The following is a 25,999-nucleotide window of genomic DNA, read 5'->3' on the forward strand; positions in this document are numbered from 1 at the left end:
TAACAGAGATTAAAATTTTAATTTAAAACTTTACCAACAAAAATTGATTACAAAAAGGGAAATTATCTGTACAAAATAAGAAAGAAGGTACTCATTTTAACAAGAGACTGCCATTATTAATGTATGTGGGGGGACAAACAGCAGTTCAGGTCAAGTGACAAACGGAGAAACAATCAAACTGAGCTTGTAATATGGAATTCTGAAGTGAATTTTCCATAAACAAAGTAAATTGACCTGAAGCAGCTCAGAAGCTACGCAAGGTTTATAAGAAGTCTATTTTCCTTGCAAACCTTTTCTCTTAATTTAGAAAGGAGGACATACTAGAAAGCAAGACCCCATGCAGTGCAGTGGGCCAGTACAATGCCTTTTGCTGTGCTTTCTCTCACTGAAGCCTTCCTTTGGGCCTTCCATACAGAGATATTCTGCAGTTTGAGTGTGCCAGGAGTTTAACTGAGTCACAAACTATTGCATCCTCACTTAAAAGTTGGGTCCTGACTCAAAATAAAGAAAATGCTTTGGAGACTGTGAAATTCCTATGACTAAAAAGACTCCTATCAAAATGATGATTCTCAGACTATTCAAGTCCACATCAAATAACAGCTGTTGGTCATGATAAATCTGTATTTACAACACTGCACTCCTCTTTTCTACCTACCATTTTTACACAAAGAAAGAGACAAGAGCATCTTTAAAACTCTTCACCAAACAGACAAAAATGGCAGGTGATTTCTAAACTCCAAGTTCCTGTAAAACTTAAGCACACAGTATAATCATTACCAGTTGTCTACATTTCTCCACGAGCCAAATCAACATAACTGAGTTGCAATGAAGACATGGAACAGGCATTTTTTTACAATTTCCAGCCTAAGTGCTTATTTTCCACTCAGCTTTGCATCACTTAGTATTTACAAGTTTTTACACCTTCAGAACCCAAGTTTAGTCAGGAAACAAAGTAGTAATAAAAACGTATCAGCCCAGATTCACTTCACCTACCTACAGTTACCTGAGATACCTAAGTTGGGACAGAACAGCTTTCTGTGCCCCACCTACCCAGTAAAAATGACAAATGCTAAAGGGCAATTCAGACAGACTTGAAACTTATCCTAGTGACAATGCTCTTCCTCCTCTGCAAAAGAAAAAGTGAGCAACTACATTCTGACTTAGTCTTGGTTAAGCTTAGAGTAATTGTGTCCCTAGCTGAAGTGTTGGATTTATGTAAACCTAAGCCTTACTTGCTCACTAGCAGCTCCCAGCTAGGGAGGTCAGGGACAGCTGTCTTGTAAGAATGCTGTGAGACATGCACAAGTCCTCCTTACAGCTGGGAAAACTGAGATAAGTAGGAAGTTTGCTCAAGAGCATGCAGTGAGTCAGTAACAAGCTGGCATCACGGCTTCCTGGATCTTAGCCACATGCTCTGCCCATGGGAACCCAGTGCAAAGTAAACGACTGTACAGAATCATTCCCTTTTCCATGTCAGAAATTTTTACTAAAAATAGTACAGACGCTAATAAACAGTGTATGCAATTTCTTACTTGACAATGAAAGAGTCCTACAGTAACCTGTTATATTGTATCTTCACCCTGCAAAAGATTATTTCCAGCTTTGATTCTTAGATGTCTTAAAGCTTTTAAGATAAAGCTGAAGATTCAGTTAAACAATGCTGCCGTCAGTACCCTTAACCACAATGTTACATTTTCTAGTTTAAGCAGTATCTATGCTACCCAATTTGGCAATCAAAAGAGAAACCTTGAAGATAAGAATTCACAGATCTGGGGGAAAAAAGTCATGCCAGACTTCAGTTTCACCAGAACAAGCTTTGTAACATGCCACAAAGTTTAGGGATTTCAATTCTGTATCTGTTATTGCCATTTCAAACAAAAGCCCTCTAATCCTTAGCCTTGCCCAGCCCATGATGTAGCAGGTAGGACAAATGCTGCATGGCAAGAAACAGCTCTGCTCAAAACACAGCTTAATAACAGAAATGAAACATTTGCAATTTGCTTTATGAATGCATCAGAGAGATACCACTTAAATAATGTTTCCAAAGACCCTGGGACTTAAGCACAGCTATGGAAAAAGTCAGCTTCCTAACTTGGGGGCTTTTTTGAGACATCTGCCTCACACTAGATTCTTACTTTACTGTGGTCAACAAAGCTTTTAACATACCAGGCAAGACAGAATACCACTAGCTTGTTCCACCACATTGTGGAACAGGATAGCCAATGGATCCTGTTGTGACAGACAATACTGTATAAAGAAGGCTTATTTTTAATGGCAGAATCACACTGGACACTACTGGCTAACCTGGAGCAAGATCTACATTTTTTCCTTCTGGAGTTTTTAATTTGCTCTTGAACCAGAAACATTCTTTCTTTCCAATCAGTTAAATCCAAGAGTACTGCAGAGAGCTCAGTTCCTAAGCGTGCTCTGCACCAGGAGCGGTCGGTTCTACGTCAATTGAAACCGAAGAGTTGCTGTTTTCCAAGGGCAGGAATTCTTCACTGGTCCCCTAGCCGGAAACCTTGGCCCCAGTTGTGTCTTCCACCACCCTGCTGATCTTCTGCAGCCCTTCTCATGCTGGCAGGAGGGACACCAAAGCCTGACACTCCTCCTCTCCTGTTTGGCAGCCAGCGGTAACTAGGACAAACCAGAGGAGGAGGAGTTAGAGAAACAGCTGGACCTTGCAGGTAAGTGCCAAGGCTGGGCTTTCCACTTTTCCATGCACTTCCTCTCAGCTGATACACTTTGTAATAAAACTGACTTTTCCCAGCAGAATTTCAGACAATTATTTCCAAATCTAAGCCCTCAGCACACTGACAAATGGAAATACTGAAACTTCCATCTCTGGGATGTGTATGGTAACAGGAGAATTGCACAGAACCAACAATACTGAGGGCAGTTTCAGAGCTGTTACCACCTTTAAAGACATTTTTAAAAACAACCTTGTCTTCTAATCTTTATGGAAAATTAGGTTTACCAGATGGGCTTGCAAGCACAGAATTAGAATATAAAGCTCCCCAATTCATTGAAACTTGTACAGAAAGTATAACTGTAATTCAACACTTTATGTTACAAAAAGGGTTAACTGAGTTGCTAACTAAAGTCTGATGGAGGAGGAGTATTTGCAGCCCAAAACTATGTGGACAAGGGCAACTGAACTACGAACTTTGGCTTTTGATCATAGTAGTTCAATGCCAAAACACTGAACATACCTCAAGAAAAAGTACTTCAAAATCCAAGACTTGCAATCCCAGTGAGGACTGGTACAGACTGTGAAGCAGAATCATTTATAGCCCTTCACAAGTCTAAAACTATAAACATTGCTGAACTGGTAGCTACTATAACTATACATGGGGATACAAAAAACAGATGATTTACAGGATAAAAGTTCTTTTATGTACCGTCTGATAATTGTTAGGGAGTTCTCTTTACTGCAGCTCAATTCAACAGCAGAACTATGACATTTATTCTCACGCTTAAGAATGGGTAAAGACATAAGCCAAGGGGCAACAAAGAACTTTCACACGGGCCATTTACAAGTAACTCAACATTTTTTATGACTCACCAGCTCAGTCTATGAGAGCCTGAAGAAGTTGTCTTGGCAAAGTATTTTACACTTTGTGATCCCACCATATATATGTCTGATGAACCATACAAAAAATTTGACCAAACAAATAGTGAAGTAAAGAATCAAGTCAGCTTACAGGAACTGAGGTGTGGACAGAAAATTCCTTCCTCCCAAATCCATTGGATATTTAAACATTAAGAAGAAATACAGGTGCCCAACCAGATTTCCTATCAGCTCATTGATGACTCTGTAAAGCAAAAAAAAGAATGGTTTCACATGCTGTCTTCTCTGAAAATAAATGAGTGACAATCTTCTGTTCACCTGCCACCAGGCTTTGCCAGGGTCGTGACACACAGAAAACTTCCCTTCCCTCAGCATTTTGCAGCCACTTCTTTAGAAGGGCCAGCCTCCTGCACCAACACATCAATAGTCTGTTCCACCCTCCCTTCCAAGCCTTCTCTACATTCTGTATTGAAAACACAATTAAATACTTGTTTACATTGGGGAATTAGACCGTATAGTGATTAGCGCCCAAAATAATAACCTGCAGAGCTAGAGAAGTTACTGCTGTTTTCACTAGACAACCTGGCTCCTGCTGTTTTGTTCCCAGTTTTGTAAAAGCACTGCTGACTGGAGGCCCTTGAGTATCTTCTGTCATGCATAGAAACAGCAGGTATCTAAGAGCAGGCAGTTTTCACAAGTGACAGATGAGTCAGTAGGAGGCACAGCCAGAGAAGGGAATTTGGTTTTGCTGTACTATCTCTTCCTTTTATAACTCAACCACAAACTTGTTATTGTCACTAATTATGTTACAGCGGCACCAAGAGGCCCCAGTCAATGCAGGGCCCCAGTGAGGGGGTCCACACTGTGCACAGAGGGGATTTCTGCATCAAGAGGTTTAGTAAAAAAAAACAACCCAAGAGAGACCAAAAAATTAAACAAGTGGTAATATGGCATGCTGTGGGCTTATTGCCATTTTCCCTTATTTAACAAACTGAAAAAAAAAAAGATCACATTGGACAACTCTGTGAAGGAAAGAAGTAACAACACTATCAGAGTCAAGCTAAACTTGTTTCTAAAACCAGTAATAATGTCTAGTTCCAGGGGATGACATCTTTTTTTAGAGTGTGTTACTTTCTTGGTATGGAGAAGGCCTAATGCATGGAGTTAGTAGAAAATACACCAGACTCTCATTACTCTCCCCTCACTTACATTCTGTTCTCTAGTTCTCACAGGCACATCTCCTCTTTGCTTTTATGTCAAATAACCACCTGTGACACTGAGCATTATCTGTCAGATCATACAGTTTTAAGCTTCTTATTTTAATATTACTCCTAAATTCAGCAGCAAGTTAAATAGCTGTAAAAGCTTTTATAACTTCAAACTGGCCACATAAGTAAATACATACGATCCACCAATGATGTAGTTGAATCCCAGAATAACCCATGGAAGGTAACAGGCCTGAAAAAGAATGCAATGAAGAGAGTAAGTACAAGTTAAGGATGTAAGCCTGCTCTCAACTTCCCACTGCACTAATAAGCATGATCATAATCTCAATGCTTTAGGCATTACACAGGTCCTGATCTATTAACTTAAGCAGATTCAGCCTAAAAAGGTCACTCCAAACTGAGCAATCACTAATATTTTTAGACAAAACATACTCATTCAAACATTATAAGCAAACATGCCTTTTGAACCCTATGTTCCACAGCAAGTTTGCATCTGGAATAAAGTCCTAAAGTTTTTGATTTTGAAAAGGTCTAGAAATTATCAAAAGAGTCTTCTCTACAAGATCTGACAGAAACAGCCAAGGTCACACAGAAAAAAACCCAGCTTAAAATACCAACATTTTGTCACTACATTCAGCTTTTATCCAGGCTAAAGTTTATCAGGAATTTTTTCCTTTTTTTTAGAACAATGAATTGTCAGAACATCTTTTCAGTAGACACACACTGAGTGATACCACATGGAAGACTATGAACTTTGCTGCATCTCAAGGAGTATTCTATGTGAGAGTATAAGACACTTTTTAGAAGAGAAAATATTTCTATTTAGCCCCTCACCCACTACACATGCACCTTATGGGCAGAGATCTTTCCAATACACTGTCTGACATACCTTAAATCTTGTTCCAAACCAAAATGATACAATCATGTCTCTGTTCAGCTGGGCCCACACATAAAGTACTGACATGATGAGTGGTATCATCAGCAACTGCAATGTTTAAAAAAGGCAAAATTACCATTATTTTCACAGAAGCACAAGAAACTCAGGCAGGAAGAGCTATGTTTCAGAAGTGGTTTGTAAGCATGGTACATCACTGAAATCCTTTCAGATTGCCCAAGAATCTTTTCCAATACATACCCTGGATCTGTTCAAAAACTATTGAGAGAGTTAAGGAGGAGAACCTACTTGGTCATTCTCTTCTGCATGACCATGCCAAAGCAAAGGGCTCCAGCCTGTGCCAGGTGAAAGAGCAGCTGCAGGGAATTCTGCTTGTCCCCACACCTCCAGCAGTGAGCCCTGTACCTGTGCCACAATCATTTCAGGGCACTGACCCACACACCCTCATCTGGGGCCAGATGAAGCGTTATCCATCCAGCTGCCACCTGTGTCCTGAGAGCACCCCAGGGGAAGGTGCTCCAGCCATTGCAGGGTATCACAGCAGCCTTGGTGGAACCTGAGCTCCATGCCAGGGGCTGAGGTTGTTCCAAACACTTTACATTGACTCTGCATCAGCTGATTGGACTATTTCTAGTGAAAGAAACACAAAGCACTGCTTTAGCCATCTGCTGATTTCTGAACTGAGGGCAGGCTGCACCAGCAACATTTCCATGAACTGGCTGAATGCTATAACCAGCTCCTGTGTTTGGAAAAGAGGTTAGAACTCATCCCTTCAGGGGGGCTGCTATCTCACAGATTCCACATTAAAGCTGGCATCCTAACATCAATCCAGCCTTTCAGAAGCCCCACAGTGCACTCTGACTCCCCACACAAGAACCTTATTTAAAGGTTTTATTAAAACCCTTTTTATTTTACTTAAAAGAAAGCAACATCTAATACCTGAATGCATTTGACTTGGGAACAGAGGCCTAGCTATCCCACTCTGTCTTCTGAATTTCAACAAAGGTCACTCAAAACAAGTAAAAATTCTTATTTTTAAGAAAAACCACACTTTTATATCAAAAAATTGATTCTTCTTTAATCAATAATTTGTATGCTGATAAAAAAAATTAAGTACCTCTTTAAAAATATACAAATCAACACAATCAGACTAAAATTTGTATAATGTGTGGGTAACTCCAGCATGCTTTTCAAAAATGTGTGGTATCTTGCTCCCAGAAAAGTGTAAGTATAAAGTTATGGACAGCCCTTGACACAATTCACTCCAGACCAGACATGCATGATCACTGGTTTTGTCTACCAGGGAGCCAGAGAAGTGATCTAATAAATGCTAATAATAATTCTGTATGGAATGCTACAGATATTGGTGCAGTCTTTAGGTGCTGGAGACAGATGAAGATGAGAACAGCAGAGGCAGACTGAAGACATGCAGTTATCTGACACTCTGTTGTATCCAAAACACACTTTCCAATTTTCAGCCTTAGTATTTGGGAAGATAAGAATTATTTCACTGAAACCAGCTCTTAAGACCACTATCTTAATCATTCCTGTGAGGATTTTATACTTCACAGTTCTGGTCTCAAACTGAAGCTGTATTTTTCACCAAAAAAACCTTCTGTTGGCAAGTAAAAGGCACACTGAACTAAATTTGAGAAGACTAACAAACCCAAGAATCACTTTTAAATAGAAAAATAAGAAAGCAGATCCACATTCATTAAAACAAATAGTGCACAGGTGACATCTTGTGTCCATTTTAGTAGAAGTCTAAGCATTTCCTGACTGCACAAAGACACAATTTTTACTTCTTGGCTCCCTAACTAGGTTAGGTATGACAGTCAGATCCAAGCTTGTGCCTTCAGCTGAGGGTAACCCAATCTGAAAAATTAACAATACACACAGAGCAGTCCATTCTGATATAATCTGAACAGCCTAGCTTAACTATGTTCGGCAGTTAAGTCAATAATGCTCTCTATAAAGTCATCAAGTAGTCATAAAGTTTTGTAAAATTATTATCTAAGAAATTGCAGCACACTTACCTGCATGTCCATTACCAAGCCAGTTATCTGTCATTGCACCATGAAGGAAAATGCAGAAAAACCTGACAGACTACAACAATAAAAAGCTGCAGACACACAGAAAGCACATGCAAAGATCTTTAATATTCAGAATTAATACTACACTGTTTTAGGTTAAAATTTCCAATGATCTAGAGATGTACAAACTTTGTTTCAATAACTGCTTTTTGGCAGGATTTCAGCTGCCCACCTCAAATCATTAACCCCAAGGGCTGATGGGTGCACTGGCTTTTCCTCTCTGATGAAACTGGCTAGCTAAAGAATCAATCAGACCTTGCATAAAGGCACATTAAAGCTCAACAACTGGATTCTTTCATTAGTTTAACACTGACATTTTAATTTTCTAACTAAACAAATACCAGATCATTAAAAAATACCAATATATTGCCAATGAGTCATAGAAAAGAAATTTCTTAAAGTGCATCAATGCAGGCTTGTAATACTCCTCTGCCACCTTGGAGCTGAAAGAAACTGTTGTAGTAACTGCTGAGTAGAAATAATCACTAAATGATTTCAATACAATCAGGATGCTTTTAACAGTTCATAAATACATGCAAAATGACACCCAGCATTTTCCCACATCATGCATCCAGGTTGGTCCTTACATCACACAGGGAGCAAGCAACCAGAAGCTTTTAAATGACCAGTTTGAAAGTCAGGTCACAATTACATTAATTAAATGCTCACAGCCAACACCTGCAATCATAAAGAAAACCTTCATCTTCCTAACAATGTAACCAAGTGCACCTTGTTACAGCTGTGGCTCCACAGGACTGGCAGGAACAGCAATTCCCTCCACATAGTGGAATGCAACTAGAGATAAAGCATTTCTACACACCAGCTCCCTGCTATCTGGTTCACACTGATGTCACCCCTCCCTTTTTTCCACCTGCTGTGCCACTGCAAATTGCTACAAGGAGGCAGCAACAGCACAGGCAGAATGGGAGCATCTCCAAGGATGGAGGTTCCACACCCTCTCTTGCCAATCATGCCAGTGCTTCACTGCCCTTACAGTGTATCTTTCTCATATTTAAATGGAATTTCCTGTGCTTTATTTCGTGGAATTGGGTGTTCAGCTGCAGACCCCCTCAGCACAGAAGACATGGACCTGTTGGAGTGGGGCCAGACAAGTTACTGGAGGAATAGAACACCTCTCTTTTAGGGAAAGGCTGAGAGAGTTGGGGGACAAAAATGTATAGTAGGGCCTTTTGCAAGAGGACAAGTGGTAATGATTTAAACTAAAAAAAGGTTGGTTCAGACTAGGTGTAACAAAGAAATTTTTTACTATGAGGGTGGTGAAGCACTGGCACAGGTTACCTGGAGAGATGGTGGATGCTCCACCCCCAGAAGCATTCAAGGTCAGGTTGAATGGGGCTCTGAGCAACCTGATTTAGCTGAAGGTGTCTCTGCTCATTGCAGGGGGCTTGATAACCTTTCAATGTCCCTTCCAATTTAAACTACTGTATGATTCTATGACAACATCCCAGGCTGCACAATCCCAGCTTCTCCTGTGACAGATGCTTCAACCCTTTAATCATCCTCATGACCTTTCACTGGACTCTCTCCAGTATGCCCACATCTCCCTTGGGAACCCAGAGCTGGCTGCAGCCCCCACACATCTCTCAAAGGCTGAGCAGAAAGGAGCAATCACCTGCCTCAACCTGCAGGCAATCCTCTCCTTAGGGCAGCCCCGGGGGCTGGTGGCCACTTTGGCCATAATGGCACACTACTGGTTCGTGGTCAACTCTGTGTCCAGCAGGACAAACAGGGCCTTTTTTGGAAGGTGCTTTGCTTTGTCAGTCTGTCCTGTTGCCTGAGGCTGTTCCTTGCCAAGAGCAGGACTCTGCACTATTCTTTGCTGAGCTTCATTCCTGGTCAGCCCATTTATCCAACCTCTAAAGATCCCTCTGAATGTTGACACAACCACCTGGCTTATCAACAACTCCTCACAGTTTTGTATTCAAGATCTAAAAGAAAATTCAGGTGGTACAGCACAGCCCACAGAAATGTTTCCCAGCATTCCCAAACCAACAAGCCCAGCTTCTTCAGGAAGTTGTCTCAGTGAAGATATCACAACACTGCTTTCACAGACTTAGATAACTTGTACCCAGCAGGTAAAGGATCTCTCCTTTTCAGGGAGAGGCAGTGATCAGTCCTTTTTGCACATGGCAGCTTGAACACATTAAATTCAGTGCTAGCCCACACAAGACAGCTCAGCAAAGCAACCCAGCCAGCAGCAGGGACACTCACCCAGCACATGCTCAGCTCTGTGCAGGCACAGCTCATCCCCACACTGCACACTCGTGCGAGCACATCATTAAGTGTTCTCCCTGCAAGCCACTCACTACCTTTACAGGAAGGTTACACACTTACAAACTCTACAAACTCCCCTGGGAACATTTGCTACATTTTAAAACTGTTCCTTGATAAAACCTGGTCCTTGAACATACTTCAGGTGGAAACAGGAGAACCAAAATATTGCTCAAAGTTTGATGATGAGAAGGATACAACAATGCAGATCCAGTTAAACAGGAGCATGAACATGTAATCTGCTGGCCTTCCATCAAAAGCCCCTGAAAATAAAAAGAGTCATTTTGAATCATCAAAGGCATTGAAATTTTTATTAAAAATTAGGACAACTTTTATTTTTCAGAGTCTAAGAAAGCTCAGTTAATAACAGTTGCTTTGCATGCACTCTGTGGTCTACGAGTATTTTTTAAATTTTAAAAAGCCTTAGAATAGAACAACCTACAGGCTGAAAAATAAGACATTCAGCCTACTGCATTAGAGCACAAGCAGTGTCTATACTTAAAAAAAGAACACACTGACTCTGGAGAGAAATAGTTTAAACTGCATAAGACCAAAAATGGAGTTGGATCCCATCGTTCATGTGAAACTGCAGGTTAGAAGCAAAGAATTAGGAAATACACATGCACAGCAAAAGCAGAAATACCAAGTTTAATGACTGAGTCATGTGAAAACCAGCCCTCACTTAGGCAAATTGAATCCTCTTTGCATCATCTCATCAGACTCAAGAGATGCAGTGGTTTTTATACTCCAGAAAAAATTAGCACACATGACAAGGAGGGTACACATGTGCAGCACATTCTGTTCCTTCTAAGCTGCACTTGCTTGTCTAATTCACCATTCCAAATAAGTGTCAATTTTTTCAGGACACTGGAAACAAAAAGAGTAACATTCCCTGCAGGTCATATAAAATGAAATGATCTTTAGATGCTCAGTTGAGTTTGAGACCTGACAGAGACAAGTACTAAAAAATAACCCTGTAGCAATTCCTTGCAAACGTGAAAAGCTGAGGCTCTCACTAACTGTGGCAAAGGCTGACAGAGACCTCAGCATCTATGCAAGACTTCCATCAACTTTCATAGAAACCCAGACAGGAAAGGAAAGCCTGAGAATATTGATGAAAAAGACCCAGACCAGTGGGGGTGAAACACAGTGACAGTGGGAATGACAGTGACACACACAGCACATCACGGACAACCTGAATTACATGCTCCTAATTAAACATCAAAATGCCTAGAAAGAATGCCACTGCTTAATGTGAGCACTGCTCATCTTCATAGAAGTATTCTTAAATGAAGAAAATCTACTTTTAAGCATTAGCTTTTTAGAATAGCCTATGTAAAACAAAATTACTAGAATACCAGTTTATTTTTTAATGTCAGCCATGCAAATTGCATGACAGGAAAAAAACATGTTTTGAAAAATATATCAGAAAGTTTTAATGTTGTAAAACTACAAAAACTGAAGGTTTTTTCTTACTGTTGCCATACAACAAATAAAAACAAATAAAGAGAAGAAGCTGACTAAGGCTGTAGAAAGGCCAGCTCAGGAATCCATCCAAAACTGGAAAATCAAAGCTATTATTATTCTTCTAATTTTTTTCACTTCTCATTATCTACAAGATTGCTAATGAGGGTATTTGACAAACCATTTAAGTTGACTTTTCCTTGAACATCTAAGGAAATTGGACTACAAACTGCCAGAGAGCTCAGCACAGGTATGGGGTCCTTCCATGAGGCCCAGGGTATACTGCAGTCATCTGGGAAGAGCTGCAGACCCATAATCTCATCACTCACACAGCTGGGGAGTGAACTCTGTATATTCTGCTTACTCTGCTGATATTTGTTATGCTCTTCTCCAACCAAACCAAAACAAAATGACATCAATCTCCCTTTCCTTTGGAAGTCATAGGTCAGCCTGTTAGGAAAGCACAAGCACAGCACAAAACCATACAGGTGTTTCTGACAGCTAAATCTGAAGCTGGCAGGCAGCAGCAGTGTATGCTCAAAAACCATGCACAAGGCTGAAAATAGAAGTTTCACTTTCTCAGTTTCACAGACAACAGGAGGCACAGACCAATGCAGACTTCCACCTGTAAACACCATCAGCAACTTATTTACCTTCTAACTACAGAAGGATTCAGGCCTTTTTTCAGAGAAGGGGCCAACCTAACCAAGGATTTAATTTATACCCAGAAAAATGACTGTAACATAAAAGAAATGCATTGGTTCAAACAACACAGATGACTTCCAGTTTTAAAATCCAGATCTGTTGTACAGCAGAAATTTACTCCCTTTCATGAGATGTGTGCCACAGCACATCTAGAATCACAGACAACTAGAGCATTTTTGCTTCACAAGCAGTGAAGTCTTTTAATTTGCATAGCCAGGAACTCTTACTACACCTACCTTTGCCCAGTCAGAACTGTGAGCACTCTCATGTACTCATGAACTACTGCAGAAAGGCTCAAAAGCAAGCAGGAACCATTTCTAGCTATTAAACCAGTATTTAACTTTCACTAAGAAAGTGACCAAACACAATCTGGCACCACTCCTGCCCTTCCTTACCACTCTTCTTAAGACTTAAATGTGATTCCACAATGCTCTCTGGAGGGCAGGTCTACCAGGGATCTCCTCTCTCGTGGGACTTCCCAACATCACCTTCCAATGCATTCCCCTTTACATTATCAGTTCTAAGACTCCATTAGAACCACACCGAAATTCTTGATCACAAAGGCTATCAGGAGGGTCTGGCTTTGCAAATATTTTCATTATTTATGTCAATTAAACCTATTTTTTCTAGGTTTAATGAACTGGGCAGTGCAAAAGGAAACCAGTTTTGAAGCTACCTTATACCAACAATCCCTTTGTTTGAGAGAAAGCATCTATTATCTGATCTCTTTTTTCACTTGATTTTTCCCCTTAACTGAAAAACCCTTCCAGTCTCTTAACATTTCCACATATCTGCTAGGCAGAGAGGAAGACTTCGTTTGGAGGAGGTATCTCTCAATTCAACACAGACAACAGAATAACACAAATAAACATCCCTATTAAAACAAAAAAAAAAACCCTGATGCTCTTTTCTCCCAATGGATAAGCCCATTATTACATTATGCTCTATCATCCTTCTCTAATAAAAAAACATCAGGTACAAAAAACCAGAAGTAAACATCATCTTTTAATCTGTCTCACTCACTTTCTTAAATCCAGCAATTAAAAGCACCAGGCCCTCCTACTGAAACAAGTATCAAGTTCAGATCCTAAATGGCCAAAGGGAAGGAGCCAGCCACAGAAAATCAGTTTTCAGAGCAGATTCATGCTGACCAACATAAGCTGGCACAGAGATGAGCCATCTCTTATCAGCTCAGGCAGGGTTCAACAGGAGCATACAATTTAATGGTCAACATACCTGTTTCTAGTCGTGAGGAATATTGATACAAGAAATACAAATTCACCAAGTAGAGAAACCCCGTTCCAGGTCCCACTGGGAAGAAGAAAGTCGCCGTTATTGGCCGCCAGATCTGTCCAGATCAAAAGAGAAAGATGTATTTATAAACTGCAGAATGAACTCATGAGCACAGGCTTTTTATTTACATTCATTACTTGATAATGAATGAGAACTTGGAACATCAAGAAGAAGATTAAAAATAGCCCAAGTATTGATTGTTCCTGCTTCAGCAGCTTCTCTAGTTGTGGTGTTTCCTTTCAATCTGGTAAGCAAAGCTACTGAGACTACCCCAGAAATAACACACAACTTTGCAAACTGCTTTCCATCACATCTTTGCAGCAGTGAGTCTTTAATGCAGTGCAAAAGAGACTCACTGGCAAGGATGCTACCCTGTTTAAAAACCAGCCATACAAAACCCATTCTTCTCTGTTGAACAGAGGCCAAAGAATCCACAGCCTTTAGTGCACCATTCCAGACAGCACGTGCTGCTCTGAGCATTTGGGATCTGCTCTGGGACAGCCTCCCAGTATGAATATTGGGCATAGCCAACTGCATGGCAGCACGTAGCAAGCACAGAAAATGCCTGGTCATTCATGAATGAGCTCTTCAAGCAGCAACATTTCCAAACTGAGTATTGGGATCCTGAACATCGCAGTTCAAGAAGGAATAACAGAACTACAGAAAAAACAGTCATTTATGCTACTAAATTTTGGGAACAATACATGAATCAAGGTAAAGAGAGAGTCAGGGCTTTAATTTTTTTTCTTTCTTCAATGAAGATGTAATGAGATGATATAACAGAAATTTAAAAATTGAAATCTTTTCTCATCCTTCATTTTGAGCTCCTCCAATGAGTGCTCTCACCCAACACTGAACCTTGCACACCACAGTGCAAGGAAAAATATGTCCAGTTTGAGACCACTTTTGATATTGCTATTGTACCCAGAAACACTGCATGTCTGACACTTCAAGGCATCAGGTGTTAATTTACGTGAACCATATCTAAGCACAGAAGCTTTTTCAAATTCCAAACCAGAAGGTGCAAATGCACTTACAGAATCACAGAATATGTCAAGTTAAAAGGGACCAGAGTGGGTGATCTGGGCCAACCTCCCTGCTCAAGCACTCATTCTAGAGCACGTGACACAGGACTGCACTCAGACAGTTCTTGAAGAACTCCAGCGAGGGAGATTCCACAGCCTCCCCAGTCAGTCTGTTCCAGTGCACGGTCACCCAGGTCAGGTGGAACTTCCCATGCATCAGTTTCTGCCCGTTTGCATTTGTGCATCTTCTGACACTCACAGAAACTGCTGAGGTCCCCTCTCAGTTCTCTCTCCCAGAGGCTGAAGAGGCCCAGCTCCCTCAGCCACTCCTCACCAGAGATGCTCCAGTTCCTTGATCACCTTTGCTGCGCTCACTGTACCCACCCCAGGAGCTCCATGCCTCTGCCTCAAAACCTCCCGGGCCAGCTGCAGTCTGGGATGTTTGCACACCCCACAAGCCCAAAGTTACAGCTCCCAAAGTCACGGCCACGACGACAAAGAGCTGGGCAAGTCACCTGTAGCCACAGGCACAGAGCTCCTTGGCACAACAACCAGTGCCCACCACAACAACGCCCACAAAAAACGTAGGAAAACCCACACCAGTCTGAGGCACAAGACGAACTACAGGACTGCCAGGGCCGACAGCCCTCCTCCTGCACCCTGGCAGGGACGCGCAGCCGTCAGCGCGGTGGGGCCCTCGGGCCTGCGGGCTGGGCCCGGGTTTACCCGGCGCTCTGCCCGCAGGCCCTGTACAGGCTGAGCACGAAGGCGGCTCCGCTCCCGCCGGAGGGGCTCTGCTCACCCCGGTCTCCCCTGGGCGCTGTCTCGGTGCACGGCGCTTCCAGCGCGGCCGCGGAGCCGGGGGAGCGGCCGGCCCCGCGCGTAGCCCCAGCGAGGCCCCGCAACGCTGCCGCGCACTACAACTCCCAGAAGGCTGTGCGCGCAGCGAGTCACAGTGAGCTACTGTGCGGGCGCCGCGGGGCACGCCGGGAGCGGTAGTGCGGCCCGTACCTGGAAGCGGTGGATGAAGGCGTCAGGCCAGAGGAAAAGGTTGACGGGACTGACGAGGCCCAGCTTGCCCACGAGCGGAACCGCGATGGAGCCGGCGAACCAGTAGCGCGTGATCAGCGGGATGCTGCGGAACCAGTCCCCCAGGTCCGACATGTTGCCGCCGCGCCTGGCCGCCGCCCAGGCCTCGCCACGAACCGGCCACTGAAGAAGAGACGAGACGAGACGAGCGCTCAGCCACTCCCGCCGCCCGCTCACGGAGGGGACCCCGAGCCAGACGTGGCGCCACCGAATTCGGCCGAGCCGCCGCCGCCGCTTCCGGCCCCGCCTCGGCAGCCGGCAGTCCCGCCCCGGGGGCGGAGCGGGGAGCAGCCGCCGCTGCTGGGCGACGGGGCTGTGGGGTCAGGCAGCGTTCCCCTCCCCGAGGGGCGCGGGCAGCAGGAGGGAACCGGCAGCAAGTCCTGTGCCTGCGACAGGCTGCAAAAGCCATGTTCTGAGTGACCTATTGCACTGCGTTATAAACACACTTGCCTGTGAGGACGCGACGTTTTCACTCGTTTTTACTTCATTGCCCGGCGCTGGCCGCGCTCCGCCCGCACCCAGATCGCCCCGCGACGCCCACGAGGGAAACTACAACTCCCAGCAGCCCGCGAGGCCGCAGTTGGAGCTGTTCCATTCCGATATCTGGGGGGGAGCACTCGCCACCCTTCCGGCTCCTCCGCATTGGTAAAGCGGGAGCGGGCTGTACCACGCGGGCGGCGCCCCCCGGCGCGGAGCGTGGGCGGAGCCCTGAGGGCAGCGCGGGAGCGGCAGCGCCGGGCGGGGATGGAGCGCTGCGATGTGGGCGAGCGGCGGCGCGGGCCCATCTGGAGCCGCAGGGCGGGGGCGGCCGCACCGCGGGGGTAACGGGGCCGGGCCGGGGGGAGCGGCTGCCCCAGAGGAGCGGGCGGACGGGGCAGGGCCGGCCCGGGCCCACCTGAGCCTCCGCTGGAGGTTAAAGGGGCAGCCCGGGGGTACCCGGTTAGATAACGAAAGGAGCGCGTTCCCCTCAGTGACAGAATGGCTGCGGTTGGAAGCGGCCTCTGGAGACCATCCCGTGCCAGCCCGCTGCCAGGGCAGGGTCAGCTGGAGCAGGTGACACAGGAGCGCCTTGGAATGTCTCCAGAGGGGGACACTCCACGAGCTCCCCGTTGGGTGCCCTGCCATCCTCAACGTGAAGCTCTTCCTCCTGTTGAGGTGAAACTTTCGTGTTTTAGTTTGAGGCCATTGCTCCTCGTCCTGTCGCTGGGCAGCACCGAAGAGAGTCCGGCACCGATCCTTGGAGGCTCTTTCGCGTGTTGATGGGATGCGCTCCTGAAGGCGGAGCCGGTCCCGAGGGGGCTGGAGCCCCGCTGCTCGGATGGCCCGGCACTTCCCCTCGTTAGGAATTGAAATGCCGAGGGGGAATTCCAGGAGATTAATCGGTGTGCTCTGTAAATACTGCCTGGGCTAAGCTGGAGAGCAGCGTCACAAATGCTGCTTTGGGGGACTCTGGGGGCAGCCCCGTGAGCTCCTAACTGTGTTCTCCTGGCTTAGTTCAGTTGCAGGAAACTTTTGAAAGGCAGAGAGTGACATTGGAAAGGTCTTGGGAGGTGCTGTAGCTGCAGTGATAGGTACTTGTGTTTCAGGATGGTTTTAGAAGCAGAAGTCATACTTCATTTGTTAGGGTCTTTAATGTCATAATCCCACACAAACATCACTAGATTTCAGTTACATTTTAAAATATTTTATCTTTCTCATTTCATTTTTCTGGCCCTTTTATTGAAGAAAAGAATGGGCTTAACAGTGAGATGCAATTGGTTTTATCTCTAGTCTGCAGCATAGCTGTATGACCTTCTTGTGTTCACTCAGACTTTGTAACAAGCCCCCACAGCCCCATGAAGGTGCTGGGTGGCATATTCTGTGTCTCAGAGAGCTATCAGCATCTCATATAGCCATGGTCAGAGCACTCTGCAACTGCTCTGCAGTCTTTAATCAGCCTGCCAATGTCTGGCACAGTTTTGGTGTTTAGTTTAGCTGTGAATTCACATCCAAGTGATAATACAAAATGATTAGCTTGTTCAGTGTTAGGCAATAAATCCAGGAATAGCAGATCTTCCAAATCTCGATGTCCTCCTTCCTGGAAAAGCCTTCCTCTTACAGCTGATTCTGCACATTGCTGCATCTGGCTCTGTTTTATATGGACAGCACCATACAAGGATAGAAGTGGAAAACAGGAAACTTTTATAATAGTTCTATAATAGCTCAGATGAATAGTAATAAATACAGCTTTCTTCATAGAATTGTAGAATGGTTTGAAGTGGAAGAGGCCTCAAAAATCATCCAGTTCCAACCCCCCTGCCACGGGCCTGGACACCTTCCACTGGAGCAGGCTGCTCAGGGCTCCATCCAGCCTGGCCTTGAGCACTTCCAGGGATGGAGCATCCAGAACTTCTCTAGGGAGCCTAATTGTCTCACCACCCTCACAGTAAAGGTTTTTTTCCTAATGTGTAATGTAAACTTACTCTCTTTCAGTTTGAAGCCATTCATCTTTGTCCTGTCATTCAGGCCTTTTTACAAAGTCTCTCTCCACCTTTCTTGTAGGCTCCTTTCAGGTACTGGAAGGCCACAATTAGGTCACCTCAGAGCCTTCTGTTTTCCAGGCTTAACAATCCTAATACTTTTGAAGACTGTGAAAAGAAGTTATATTAAAACTGATTTCCCCCACATCTAAACAGACTGGTTTCTTACAGTAATGCACAGCTTCTCAGTTTTCTAGGATTTTTTTTGCAGTGGTAATGTTGAGCCAGGTTCCTTGCTGTGTTGAATTGGGCTTTCAGATACATCAGTATATATTAGTGTTATTCATTGATAGTGGCAATCAGGTAACCAGGAACCACACAAAAAGATTGTGAATGGTGAATTTCCCCCATGTGCTTTACATGTCTCCTACCCACCTTCCAACCCAGTGGATTACTTCCTTTGTAGAATATTTTTTATATTAGAAATACATGGGAGATTTTTCATAGAACATGGAAAAACAGAATTATAAAATCCTAAGATAGAAACATTTTAATCCTGTGTCTTGCAGATACAAATGGTAATAAAATGATTCTAAGCATGGTTGTTTTGCTGGCTTTCTTCACAGAGTTATGGTGAACATCATTCACAGTGTCCAAGGGTACCATTCAAAGACAATACATTTTCTGAATGTGGCTTTTGACAGTTCTGGGGATTCTCTCCTTGCTGGAGACCGCCAAGGGAATATATATGTTTTTGACTTGAATGGGAACAGGTAAGAATATTTCTGTCAAGATTTTTTAATTGTCTGAGACATCTGTGGCATTCGGGGTGTGGAACTTGCCTGGACAGGATCCCACAGGTCAGGTTTTAACTAGATAGTTCTAGATGGGTAATTGCTTGCTCAGGGCTGAAACTTCAACCCACTGTCTCGTGTAGGCTCCCTAAATGTTATTTTATTAGTTTAGCTGCTCAAAAAGATCAGAGGCTTGCAATTGTAAAAGAACAGCAATGCCATAGAACTTAAGTGCTACCACCAGAGGTTATTCTTGGGCCAGTACAGATCAGTGAGTGAGCCATGAATTACAGTAGGTTAGACCAAGTGTTTTCATTTGCAGAAATACATCAATGTCTTTCAGCATTTTACTGCTGAGTTTTAAAATACTAGCACTGATTTTTTAGATCTGTTATAATTGGATGTTATTTCCTTACTCCCTTCTTCTGAGTTTATTTTTTTCTCTCTGTGAAATATATTGAAACCAATTAAATTATTACTTCACTTGACATCAAATCAACCAGAGTTGCCTAACACAATGAGAATGTGTATTTTTCAATAGGTTCAACCTTGTTCAGAGAACAATGCAGGCTTGCACTGCTTTGGCATTTAATCTTCGCAGAAAGACAGAGTTCCTTGTGGCTTTGGCAGATTATTCCGTTAAGTGCTTTGATGCAGGTAAGGAGAAATTTCAAGACCTAAATGTTATCTGTATTGGCATGAAAACTTACATTATTTTAGTTTTGATCTTAAATTTTTTGATAGTTTGTTTTGTGGAAATTATACTACGTATTCCATGCCATCTGTCTAAAAAGAAAAGCTTGGGCCCGTGTTGGTTATAGTCCTTGGGTAATGAACCTAAATGAACCCTTTGCTTTGCCAAAGTTCTTTATTCCCACTGAGTCACACAGGCATTTGTTTAACTGAAGTCCACCACAGGATTGTAGTTAGGTATGTTACCTTTTATTTTAAGCAGTTTTTTATATGTTTATATAGAATGAGGTACTGTATTAAAGCCAAAACTAGTTCACAGTGTGTTAATTTGCAACTGAACAAATTCTTGACTATATTTACAGTAAAACATTTGAACAAAGTGACAAGGTACACTAAAAGAAATGTCAATACTTTTGAGTATTCATGTAATTCTATATCCTTATTGAAAAGCAAGATTAAAAATTAACATTACAGCTGTGTGTCTCTGTCTTGATTAGAAGTTAAATGGTGAAGGTGCAAAGCAGTGACAATTCATTCTTCATAAATTGTTCTTCACCTATCAGAAAATGCATTTGTAATGTTTCCATTCTATCTAAATATTATCTGAATTTAAAGATATTTAAAAAGTTGTAGGAATCACTCATCTACAGTTTTAGGGCTTGAGATTATCTGTGAAGATTTTAATGTAGCACAATGTTCCTCACAATAGAGGAAGAGTCAGAGTTAAGGTCTGAAATCCTCTGCACTCTTTCTCTTCCTTTCAACAACAGCAAGGTCAAACTTAGATGTTTGGATGTGCTTAGAGAAATCTTTATTACTCCAGAGAGTACTGCATGTTCATCTGGTGCTGTTTCCAGATATCAAGTCATACTGAAGAATGTTCTAAAATATGAATGGTACTCACCTAAACTGGTACAGTTCCGTAGGGTATTAGACAGTTCTGCCTGATGGACTCCACCCCCTTCTTTAGAAGACACTCTCTAATCCCATGTCACCTCTCAGGTGATGATAGCTTTAAGCACTCCATTGTCTGTAAGCACAGCAGAAAGTTTGACTGTTAGTCTTTATGAGCTGCTTTATAGCCATTTCCTATCTTTGATGCCACAGCAGTAGCTGGAACCACTCCACGGGCTGTCAGGCAAACCACCCAATGTAAACAGTGTAATTGCCACGAGTGCAGTTTGGTTGCTTAGGGAAGATTAGTGGTCATGCAGTCACAAGTGGGAGACACTGTAGTCAGAGGGACCATTTCCTTAGAATGCAGTGCACAGCATAAAACTGTTTAAGGTTCTAAAAGAATTAATGAGCTGTTGCTTTCTGACTCTGCCTTTCTGTAGTCATAGCCCGTTGTCATTAAACCTTTTTATTTTGCACCTGTAAATAGTTGTGTAATCATTCACACATTCTGTCCACAAGTAAAAACAAGTGCAGAATTCTAACTAGAACATTCAGTCTCAGCTTCCGTGGGTGTTCACATCAGATATTCTATGAGGCATGCTGAACTTAACGGATCACATTGTTCATGGCTTTTTAAGATTGATATTTAGGCTAAATGAATCAAGTCTGTGCAAGTTGGCTTTCCATGCAGAACTCAGCATAACTTGTAAAATGTTATTTGGAGATGAGAAGAATGTTGTTCCTCTAAGGTGTAATACCTATGTGAAGACTGATACCTTTGTTTCTTGTGTGTTGGGCTGTGTTGGTAAATTATTATATACCAGTTATGCTTAAAACTCACAGCATAGTGTTGACAATAAAGACTAAAGTAGTAGTTGTTCCACTCTGAATGACTCTTCATATCTTTTTCATCAACTTCTGCAGGAACCCAGGAGCTAGTTAGTTGGATGAGAGGCCATGAATCTTCTGTGTCTTCCATCTCTGTCCATGGCTCAGGCAAGTATGCCATCACTACTTCCACTGATACAGCTCAACTGTGGGACTTGGACACCTTTCAAAGAATAAGAAAGCTGAATGTTCGTCAGTCTGTGGGTATACAAAAGGTGAGTAAAGAGCAAGTGCTAAAGGGTGAAAAAGTACATCACAGTAGGTACAACATCACATATTAAAATCACATTATTTTTAAATAGTCTTAGAAATACAGGTAAATGTTTTTTATCATCTTTGATCATCCCCACTTTTATCCCATCACATCACCCAGACCACTGAAATAATGACTCAGTAGTTGCAAAAATCTCCTGGGAACTTTTAAGGAACTTCCGTCTTTAGAGATACTCAAAACTTGCTTGGACATGACCTTGACTAACCCAATTTAACTTGGAAGTTGGAGCTATCTTCTAGGTGGACCTTGCATTAGGCTAGGGTGGGCTCAGAGGACCTGTGTAGATTGATTCCAGCCTGAATGGTAGTGGGATTTAAGGGTGTTGTTAAAAACCAATTTTGGTGTCATAGTGGTAACTTCAAACAGTCACCACCACCTGCCTCATTCAAGAGTCTGTGCATGCAAAGCACTGAATGTGGGAATAAACAAGGCTGAAAGGAACTCAGCAAAAGAAATCACTGCTTCTCAGCCTAGTGGTTCCTTTGCTTCTGTTTGCTGCACAGACACACTGGATCAGCATGGGATGAGAAGGATGACATGTTTGTGTCAGGGAGTGGTTTAAGTAGGTCTCCCTTTGCATTACACTATTTTAAACAGGTCTGCCTGCGCCACCAAATGTCACACTTTGGTCTAAGTACTACAGAAAGTCCTGACCCAGTGCCTGAGCATGGCTTGCACACGTGCTGCCCTGCAGTGAATAGTCTGACAAACACCACTTCAAACCAAGCTTCTCGTCAGGCTGGCCACTAAAAAGCCATGCTGCTTTTGCAGAGAACAAGGCTATTCATTTGTGTCTCACCCACTTCTGGGTCAGGCAGAAATTCTGTCAGCTTAAAAGTCACCTAGCAATTACTGTGAAAGATGATCCATAAATTTTTGTTTGTTTGTTTTATTAAAACTGTTGTGTAGCGTATGCTGCTAAAATAATTATAACATCTTTCCTCCAAAGATGGATGCATTTCTGTAGAGGAGATTTTTCTAGTTCTCAGTATCTTTCTTTCTTTGTGTAGGCTAAGTATAGGGACTTCTTATTGGTAAGTGGCTCTTGGAATTTGGTAGGATGAGGATGTTGCAGTATAGAAAAAAACTTTTAAAGCCAAACAGTAGCGATTATGATTGAATTAATAGATCACATTTAGGAATCAGGAGCCTGCTGTCTTTGGTGCTACCATTTCTTATAGGACATTATGCAAATTTCATTTTTCTGTCTTTAGAGTAATGGTATTTATTCTCATTCCACAGTCTAAGACATACAGGTAAATACTTGCTTTACTGAGATTTACTATTAGACTGCAGGCCTGACACTCAGTGTGCAAAGCTGGATTCTTGCTTACTCTCTGAGCCACTGTAGCCATGTCACACCCATCTTGTGTGCTTTTTGATGCCTCTTAAGGCAAATTGCACTCCAACATACACCCTCTGTTAGGTGGTGTGGAGCAAAGCTAATGTAAAAAGATAGAGACTGAGGTGCAGAGTGAACAGACAGCAGGTGAGACAGATGAGAATACAGCACATCTACAATGATCATTTCCAAAGCATCACTGTTTCTTCAACTGCTGCTTGTGACCATCCTGTGGTATTTTTCTATGGCAAAGCAGAAAATTACCAACCGTTCAGTACTCCAGTTTACCAAAACTCATCTGCTCTCAATTCTTTGTCTGGTCTTCCTCAGGGACCCTGAAGGAGGACAGACAGCTCAGTCTGTCTGAAGATAAATTACTCTGGTAGCTGAGATGACTCTTTTCCCCACAGGTTACTTTTGCTCACTGTCAAGTGACTCATTTGGCCTGAATGTCCAATTTTCAGTCACTAAGATGAAACCCAGCCCACATATCCATATTTCCAGATTTTCAAGGCCCCAAGAGATCATTCAGACCAAAACTACAAACTTTATAGCACTGACATAATCTCAGCCAGTGATGTCCCCAGTGTTTATATTGCGTCCTCGCTGCACTCATCGGAAACAATAAAGTTTAACAGTCATAAAAACAAGACAGATAAAATTTAAATTATTTCAGTGAGTTAAACTGGCTTAGCAAGGGGTACAACACATTTTAACCAGTGCAAGGAGAGCACACCTACACTTCTCTAGGCTGTAACAGAGAATAGTAATAGTAATAGCCACACCTGCCATATTTTATTTTGCCATGCATGTTGGTAATTTAAAATGTACTTCCTTGACAACATCCCATTTCTTTTTCTTTTCCATATTCTTCCAGGTTTTTTTTCTTCCATTGAGTAACACCATTCTCAGCTGTTTCAAAGATAATTCTGTTTTTGCATGGGAATTCGATACTCTTCACTGTAAATACCAGTTGTCAGCTCCTGTAGAAGGTTCTGTATTATTTTATAAGGTGTTTGCTGTTACCAGGTAAATTGCTATTTTAAACATTCTAAAGGTAGACTATAAAAACTATGGTTTTAAACAAGTTCTCTTTCTTTATTTGTAATGTTTTGTGGAAGTATTAAGCTATCTACTATGATAAGCTTTTGAACTCTGCTGTGACTGATACTTTCACCAAGGATCAGTAGCAGTTTTTATTACAGTCCCCTAACAGTTGAAATAAATTAGGTTGATTTTTAGTGATCACTAAAATAAGGTTTAAACTTTATTTTATAATATCCTTTATTTTATCCTATCCTTTAGTGAAGCAAATTTTATTACTTAGGAGATATTTTGTTCTTTTGGGAGAGCATCACAGGAATAACGGCTGACTCAAAAGTGATTTGAGGGCATGGAACAAAATGAACAATCTCTCTTTTTAGCTAACACTAATTTAAATTATAGTATGCTGATGGAAGCTTTCTCTGTGATCCAGGGATGGTCGGACTTTGGTAGCTGGTGGGAAATCAAATCATCTTCACTTATGGTGTTTGGAATTGAAGCAGTTGATAAGAATAATCCAGATGCCAGAGAAAGTGCGAGCTGTCCGTCACCTGGAATTCCTCCCTGACAGTTTTGATGGGGGCTCCAATCAGGTCAGTTTTTTCATAGAGCTTAAGACAGAAGTATTTGGGTAGTGGATTCAACACCTGTACTTGGAGGGCTTTTGGGAGACTCTGTGGGTATAGGGGTATATGATGCAAAAGGAAAGTTACTGTGCTGAATCTTTGCTCCTTCAGCTTAATGGAATGTCATTGCTGAATTGGGTATTCCAGGTATTCCACTTTGTTTTACACTGGCAGTATTAATGGATGAATCCTTTTCACTCGTAGGTCCTTGGAGTGTTAAGTCAAGACAATATTATGAGATTTATCAATATAGAAACATGCAAACTCCTTTTTGACATTGGGAGTCCTGAAGAGGGAATTAGTACAGCAGTGATTAGCCCAAATGGACGGTACATTGCCTCAGTAATGGAAAATGGAAGCCTTAACTTATACAGTGTCCAAGCTTTGACTCAAGAAGGAAATAAGGTATTTTACATTTCTTAAAACAGCAGTTAGTCCTCTTAAAGATGATATTTGTCTGCATATGTTTTGCATCAGCAGTAGTTTGCAGAGGTGCCATATTTAACAATACAATAAAGAAAAAGTGATTTGTACAGTTTCCTTCATAGTTCCTCCAGCGTGTCAGGTAATTTGGTGTTTTTGAGGTGTATATATATGACCATGTTACTAGTGCTGGAAGGGGGAAATGGTATTTCTTTCTACAGCAATTTGTGTGCATCAATTTCTTTTTGTAATGGTGTTTTGGAGGAAATGGAAACAGAATAATTGTGCCTCTTCTGTTCCATTTCCTATAGGAAATATTTTGCAACTAATGTTCTCTTAAGCTGTGGCCATGAATGCTGTTTTTGCTACTGTGATTTTGTTCTTCTTACTGTGTTATTGGATACCAGCACCCATCATTTACAGCACAATCATACACTCCTAATCCTTCCTAAATGACAAACATTCTAAATACCAGTTCTTATTTTATTACATTAATTTATTAATAGGAGTCAGGTTTCTAAATACAGAATTCCATATATCTTTATCACCATGTCTTTGAAGTAAACAGTAACCAGCTCTGGATAATGATGGAGCTGGAGCTGAGGAAGGATGTGTAAAGATGTCACACGCATTCCATTTGCACTTTTGCTGACGGTTTGACATGAACTGGGATATCCACTTTGTCACTTGCTTTCACAATCTCCAGCATTGAATTAATTAATACCTGCTTGACACTGAAGACTAATTAAAGTTTGTAAAGGTCTTCTGTATTCTTTTAACTGGTCCTATAGAAATGCAAAATATTTTAATGACGTTGAGAAACACACTAAAGTAAATAACCTGAACAGTACATGATACACATCTACAGTATCCCAATTATATTTTTACTGTTTGCTAAGCAAGGAA

At 42.2% G+C, this 25,999-nt stretch overlaps 2 protein-coding genes and 1 long non-coding RNA gene across 13 annotated transcripts in view; 1 reads left to right on the top strand and 2 right to left on the bottom strand.

The window, feature by feature from the left end:
- DERL1 (derlin 1) lies at window positions 1–16,236 on the bottom strand. 3 transcript variants are annotated; one of them, XM_064395966.1, is made up of 9 exons: window positions 16,104–16,236; window positions 15,576–15,776; window positions 13,483–13,594; window positions 10,276–10,340; window positions 7,729–7,755; window positions 5,687–5,782; window positions 4,977–5,029; window positions 3,705–3,815; window positions 1–2,637 (listed from the first exon to the last, which is right to left on the bottom strand). In XM_064395966.1, exons 2-9 carry the CDS (start codon window positions 15,726–15,728, stop codon window positions 2,499–2,501), a joined length of 756 nt encoding a protein of 251 aa, XP_064252036.1. In that variant the 5' UTR covers window positions 15,729–15,776; window positions 16,104–16,236; the 3' UTR covers window positions 1–2,498. The 3 variants fall into 3 exon arrangements, with proteins under 3 accessions (XP_064252036.1, XP_064252025.1, XP_064252046.1); XM_064395955.1 differs by lacking the exon at window positions 16,104–16,236 and having other exon boundaries at window positions 15,576–15,873; XM_064395976.1 differs by lacking the exons at window positions 15,576–15,776; window positions 16,104–16,236 and adding an exon at window positions 15,163–15,184.
- Window positions 15,991–25,999, top strand: part of TBC1D31 (TBC1 domain family member 31) — a 23,722-nt gene continuing 13,713 nt past the window's right edge. For 3 of the 8 annotated variants that reach the window (XM_064395811.1, XM_064395861.1, XM_064395818.1), the window contains exons 1-7: window positions 16,333–16,474; window positions 18,739–18,885; window positions 19,448–19,563; window positions 21,421–21,599; window positions 23,878–24,029; window positions 24,478–24,637; window positions 24,875–25,075. In XM_064395811.1, the coding sequence (XP_064251881.1) occupies window positions 16,398–16,474; window positions 18,739–18,885; window positions 19,448–19,563; window positions 21,421–21,599; window positions 23,878–24,029; window positions 24,478–24,637; window positions 24,875–25,075 (1,032 nt within the window). In that variant the 5' untranslated portion in view covers window positions 16,333–16,397. Of the gene's footprint in view, window positions 16,106–16,160; window positions 16,299–16,332; window positions 16,475–16,712; window positions 16,809–16,856; window positions 17,225–18,738; window positions 18,886–19,447; window positions 19,564–21,420; window positions 21,602–23,877; window positions 24,030–24,477; window positions 24,638–24,874; window positions 25,076–25,999 lie in introns of those variants that run through there. The other 5 variants (XM_064395850.1, XM_064395839.1, XM_064395829.1 and 2 more) reach the window with 5 other exon arrangements.
- On the bottom strand, window positions 17,425–21,465 carry LOC135284458 (uncharacterized). Of its 2 annotated transcripts, XR_010349854.1 has the most exons (4): window positions 21,338–21,465; window positions 20,504–20,629; window positions 18,116–18,280; window positions 17,425–17,781 (listed from the first exon to the last, which is right to left on the bottom strand). It is a non-coding gene; the product is annotated as an uncharacterized LOC135284458 (long non-coding RNA). The 2 variants fall into 2 exon arrangements; XR_010349853.1 differs by lacking the exon at window positions 21,338–21,465 and having other exon boundaries at window positions 20,504–21,199.

This window comes from Passer domesticus, chromosome 1 (assembly GCF_036417665.1).
Source record: "Passer domesticus isolate bPasDom1 chromosome 1, bPasDom1.hap1, whole genome shotgun sequence".
Lineage (NCBI taxonomy): Eukaryota > Metazoa > Chordata > Aves > Passeriformes > Passeridae > Passer > Passer domesticus.

Bases quoted from the DNA above. Each gene is read 5' to 3' on its own strand.
- DERL1 (XM_064395966.1), bottom strand. From the start codon at position 15,728: ATGTCGGACCTGGGGGACTGGTTCCGCAGCATCCCGCTGATCACGCGC. The intron at 13,595-15,575 runs GTACGGGCCGCA...TGATCTGGACAG, and splicing joins CCTTCATCCACCGCTTCCAG to ATCTGGCGGCCAATAACGGC. The intron at 7,756-10,275 runs GTATCCTTCTCA...GTGCAATGACAG, and splicing joins TTAACTGGATCTGCATTGTT to ATAACTGGCTTGGTAATGGA.